At 32.3% G+C, this 5,755-nt stretch overlaps 1 protein-coding gene across 1 annotated transcript; it reads right to left on the bottom strand.

Annotated features, from left to right (window-relative positions):
• On the bottom strand, positions 491–3,377 carry LOC104756897 (ureide permease 5-like). The gene is made up of 8 exons (XM_019238684.1): positions 3,294–3,377; positions 2,815–3,091; positions 2,376–2,715; positions 2,200–2,288; positions 1,738–2,112; positions 1,216–1,642; positions 977–1,062; positions 491–612 (listed from the first exon to the last, which is right to left on the bottom strand). The coding sequence occupies exons 2-6, from the start codon at positions 3,079–3,081 to the stop codon at positions 1,607–1,609; spliced, it is 1,107 nt and encodes a 368-aa protein (XP_019094229.1). The 5' UTR covers positions 3,082–3,091; positions 3,294–3,377; the 3' UTR covers positions 491–612; positions 977–1,062; positions 1,216–1,606.

Raw genomic sequence — 5,755 nt, 5'->3', positions numbered from 1 at the left:
AAAATATACAGTCTACAAAAATTATGTTGTGTACTTCTGTTTTATTCGTTTTATTAAAAAAAGAGATTCAAAAATGTTGTAAATAAACAAAAGAAAACGATTATATTTATATATATCCTTAATGTATATTCATGATTACTAGTTTTTATATTTGAATATTTTCATTATACAACGAATAAAGTTGATGATTCGAAGAGCTTCCAAATAGCGACCCAAGCAGAATATCAATAAACCAGGATCGAACCTTGTATTTTGGATACAAAATTATATTTTATTGATGATAATTATAATAGGGTTAAATTTATACCAAAACAAAGGCTATAAATGTTATAAATGTGTGTGTGCTAGCGATCTAGAGCTTAATTGTAGAAAGATTAAATAAAAAGTTGTCTTCTATAGTTCATTAAAGACCCTAATGTAGAAAAAGTACAATAAGTCATAAAATCTAAAGCCAAAACTAGTTTAAACCTTAAAAAGAAAAAGAAGCACCAAAACTTTAAAGCTTGTTCTACTGAGGTCTTGTTCCCATAATAAACATGAACGCATCATCATGGTCGTCCTTGGAGGCCTCGAGAGCTAATAGTTCTTTAATCACTCGCGCTTCTCTTGTTCCTTTCACAAGATTGAAAAACCATATAAATCTTTGACATATTTTATTCTTTTTTTCTGAATTACAATCAAATCATGTACCAGATGTTCAATCTGAAATAGCCAGTTAAACCTAAAAGGCTAAAACCAAAGCTGCTATAATTAGACAATACTTATATATTTGTTATGCATAATTTTTTTATTAATTTAGTATGACTCAATAATCATCGTAATTAAATTATCTGAGATAATGAAGAAAAGTTAAACCTAAAAGACTAGGAACTGAGCATAGTAAGTAGGAAACAACATTAGAAGACAAGAAGAAGAACAAAATTGAAACTTTAGAGAGACGAAAAAGAAAACTCTAAGGTGGCATGATCAAACATACCTCGAGTGAAGGTCAGCCTTCATCTTATCCAGGCTCCTATAGAGTTGGATGTCAATGTCACTGATTCTTTGAGAGAAATTCTTGAACTATGTCAACAAGTAAGAAGCCACAAACGACCATTAATTATTAAGGAGTTCCAAAGAAAACAAAAACTAAGTCAAAAGGGATGGAACCCTACAATAAAAAACTTGTTATGTAATAATTTTTAAAGAATTAGAAGCAAATCGAGGAAGACGAACCACAAACTTCTTCTTTCCCTTGGAGTTGTTGAGAGACTTGACAGCCTCAGAATCAGCCGGAGTCGCCATGATCACGCGTTTCGTAAACACCAATATCCAAATCAGTAAAGATTTTGACTCCAAAACTTGGCAAGTACAAATTCAGACAAAACAAATTAACCTTAGATAAAGCTGGTTTTTCTTTTCTTGCCTTAATTAGTTGAGTTTAAGAGAACGCCGCGCAGAAGCTTGAGAGGAATAGGGTTACTACTTATACACATCTCTATAAAGCTATACCAAATATAATTAGGTCAATCGGACCGGTACGTTGATAATCCGGTTCGGTTTTACTTCCATTCCAACAAGTAGAGCGTATGTCCGCGGGGATGATCTTCCTATAATCCCCAAACAGTTATATCCCCCAAAATGTAGATACCAACGGAAGTGCCTGCTCATGATCATCAATCAAGATTTCACCAAAACAAAAACTAAAGGTAACAACTTTCTTGTGTTTAAGTTAATAAGTGTATTTAAGTTAACAACCTGAACAGCATCTGAGGCTGCATATCCTGCAGCTTGTCCACCCATGAACTGAAGACCGTTACCAAACCCACAAATTAATCCAGCCATAAGAGCCAAACCTCTTCCGTTCCAGTCACTCAAGTATTCCCTAAAGGAAGATCTTGGTGAACCGAGCACAGGGTTGTACAGGAAAGTGATGTTTAGAGCGATGGCGATAACAAAACAAGAAAGTGAGAAGTAGAAGAACGCAGTGTAGACAATCAGCTTGGGAACGTCTTGTTTTAGAGTGTGCCATTGATCATTTGTTGCAAGGTTGAATAGTGGTGAGAACAATGAGAAAGAAAGACCTGCAAAAAAGGTTATGCCCAGACCAACAACCATGCTCTTTCCAAACACCTGAATCCAAGAGAAATGCATAAAGATTGGTTTACTTTGTTTCCTCCAAATTCATGATCAACACATAACAAAAGAGTAAGATCCTACTTTAATTGCTCTTGTGTTTTCGAGTGCTACAAGAAAAGCTGCAGTCCCTTCCTTTACATTCTCCATCTCTTTTTCTTCTTCTTCTTCTACTATAAAACTAAAGAAGTGATGAGTGATCTTCCTAACACTATCACACAATCACACAATCAAAAGCCACACTGTATGTGAAACTTCACCTCCAAGTAGTCTCTGGCACTCTTCCACAGTTTCACAATCCCTCGAGACTTTTCCGAGTTTCGCCTCTATATCAGCAGAATTGGAAGAGTGAACAGCAGAACCAAGACAAACAGCTACCAAGAAGCAACCGACACCAGAGAACAGCACATCTGCTCGGTTCAATCTGTTATCCAAAAAGTAATTGACAGTGGTGCCTACAACAACAGTGATGCTCGCAGCTGTCACTTCTGTAACAGACAGACCAACAAAAGCTAAAGCATACTGAGTAGCAAGGTTCCCAATACTCAAACCCACCCCACCCGCCATAGCAAACAACACAGATGGCCAATTATCCTGAATCTGTGTAGCAGCAACAGGGGAGATTTATATATATAAACCACCCATCAATGCAATGCAAAAATCTCCATTATAGGTGCAGAATCCTTCAATAATCCTAACCTGAGTGAGCTGGGCAAGAAAACTTGGTGCCTCCTGTATACTTTCACCAATCCCACCAAACACAAAGGCTATAAAGACTGCAGCCAAGAAGTTAGTGATGGAATAATCAAGATAGGTATGTTGTGGGAGACGACCACGTCGTTCAAGAAGAGCCATAAGAGCATGCCAAGTGCCTAAACAGAGCAGAGAAAGCAATATACATAATATTGCTCCTCCTTTGCTCTCCACCACATAAATTCTCAATCCTTGAGATACCAATATCATCATCGACCTATGACTGCAAAAGAAACATCAAGTTAAAACCTTAGTTAGCTATAGAATCATGGGCATGCCTACGTTCTTTTCTACAGCGATAATTTCAGGATCGAGAACAAATTGACTTTTATCATACATATGAACAAACTACAGAAAGCAGAAAAGAAGATGCAGAAGAACCCAGAGATTGATTACAAAGCTCACAGTTAAAGATTCCTTCTTACCTTGCTACAGAATAGAACAGAGCTCTAGATGAACGATCTGTAGAAGACAAGGCCAACGAAGACCGAACATTAAAAATGCAAATATCAGACTATATATATTTTATTGGGAACCGGCAACGAACCTATCTGTCTTATTGTTGGCAATTAATTAAACTAATATTTTATTCTTACCCCATTGGTTGGATTGGATATTTTGGCATAGTTTTTGTTTTTGTTTTTGTAATAAAAAAGGTGTATATTCACAAATGCGGCACAAAAGAACTATACAGTATATCAATAAATAATATCAAAAACTTGAAAATTTATTAATCTATAAAAAGATCGAACATGGTAAATCTTTTTCAAAAATACATTCTAATAAACTTTCATCATTATAATTTTTTTATTATAAATAATTATAAAAAATAATAATTATAAAAAATATAATATTATCATGTTTTAAAGATAACATCAAATGTTTTTAAAAATACATTAATTCAGGAGAAAGGTGAACGGTCCTTATTTTTTGAAGGCCGGAAGTCTCATGCAGACATATGAGAAGGATCCTATGGAGAACTTTACTGAATTTGTGAGTGTGATAAATTTATAATATATTAAACCAAAACAATGTCTATAAATATGTGTATCACCGCGGGAAAAAATATATATATATGTGTATCACCACAACACAAATAAAAAATGTGGGTTAATTAATAAAATGACTTAACCTGATTGCTAATTTTTTTTTAAAAGTTAATTAATTAATTTAAAAAAGAGAGCCATGAGATTTTATTTTATTTTTTTAATTATTATTTTTTTTTTTATCAAAATCATGAGTTTTAATCTTAAAATGAGAAATATCTTGTTGTAGAAGTCTAAAATCTTCATCTCATATTTACACATACACTTCTTAGCCTCAGTGATGTAAGGAGCTTTTTAGAAATATCTTAAACCTATTTTCAAATAAAAAAAAAGAATTGTCAGTATAAGATTAAGCGCAATACAAAACATAATTTGATTTTAAGATGACACAACCATATTTATTCACAATCTTGACAGATTAGTTCTTGGATGTTTTCACCTTACTCAAAATAAACTTCCAAATTTAATTACGTTGATTTTGATAATAAGACAATTACTCTCAAATGAACTCCTAAATTATTTTTATTCACAAGTTAGTTATACTTGCTGAAAAACTTGACATTTGAGATAATAAGACTATTTTTTAATTAAATTTGTTCTTAAAACGTACTTCTAATAATTTGTTCCACTCGACTTCGGTAATTTGTACAGTATGCATATCCATTCAAATATTCAAAACAAATACAAATCACTCACAACCATCTTGTCAATTAAAAAAAAAAAAAAAGAGACAATCGAAGACTCAAAACAAGTAGCTTGTTCTTTTTCTTGTTTAAAATCATATTGAAGTTTCTACCTTCAAATCATAAGAAGAGTGGATATATATATATTGTCTTCTCCCATTCAGTAGATTCATAGGACTTGGATTCAATAGATTCATATTTTAATGTAGATTCAAAAATGTTGTATGGAGGGAAACCGTTCATCTAGGGAGGCTCTCACCCTATGGTCCACCACTAGAATCTAACTAATGTATGCTTTTCAACAAAGCTTAAACCCAGCTTACATTTGATGTAAAGAGAAAACGGTTTTTTTTTATGAAAAAAATTTTACATTCATTCAAAAAAAAAAAAAAAAAAAATGTTGTAAATAAATAAAAGAAAACGATTATATATCCTTAATGTATATGATTACTAGTTTTTATATTTGAATATATTCATAATACAACGGATAAAGTTGATGAATCGAAGAGCTTCCAAATAGCGACCCAAGCAGAATATCAATAAACCAGGATCGAACCTTGTATTTTGGCTACAAAATTATATTTTATTGATAATTATAATAGGGTAAAATTAAACCAAAAAAAGGCTATAAATGTTATAAATGTGTGTGTGCTAGCGATCTAGAGCTTAATTGTAGAAAGATTAGATAAAAAGTTGTCTTCTATAGTTCATAAAAGACCCTAATATAGAAAAAGTACAATAAGTCATAAAATCTAAAGCCAAAACTAGTTTAAACCTAAAAAAACAAAGAAGCACCAAAACTTTAAAGGTTGTTCTACTGAGGTCTTGTTCCCATAACAAACATGAACGCATCATCTTGGTCGTCCTTGGAGGCCTCGAGAGCTAATAGTTCTTTAATCACTCGCTTCTCTTGTTCCTTTCACAAGAATGAAAAACCATATAAATCTTTGACATATCTTATTCGTTTATTTGTTCTTTTCTCTGAAATACAATCAAAGCATGTACCAGATGTTCAATCTGAAATAGCCAGTTAAACCTAAAAGGCTAAAACCAAAGCTGCTAATTGGACAATATATATATATATATATATATATATATATATATTTGTTATGCATAATTTTTTTATTAATTTAGTATGACTCAATAATCATCGTAATT

Source organism: Camelina sativa, chromosome 17 (genome assembly GCF_000633955.1).
Source record: "Camelina sativa cultivar DH55 chromosome 17, Cs, whole genome shotgun sequence".
Lineage (NCBI taxonomy): Eukaryota > Viridiplantae > Streptophyta > Magnoliopsida > Brassicales > Brassicaceae > Camelina > Camelina sativa.
Note: the sequence above shows the minus strand (reverse complement) of the source record. Positions and strands in the feature narration are given on the sequence as shown.

Excerpts from the sequence above, each read along its gene's own strand:
- LOC104756897 (XM_019238684.1), bottom strand. The coding sequence starts at position 3,081 with ATGATGATATTGGTATCTCAAGGATTGAGAATTTATGTGGTGGAGAGC. Across the intron at positions 2,289-2,375 it reads GTGCCAGAGACTACTTGGAG|TAGAAGAAGAAGAAGAAAAA; the intron begins GTGAAGTTTCAC and ends TTAGTTTTATAG. Across the intron at positions 2,113-2,199 it reads AAAACACAAGAGCAATTAAA|GTGTTTGGAAAGAGCATGGT; the intron begins GTAGGATCTTAC and ends TCTTGGATTCAG.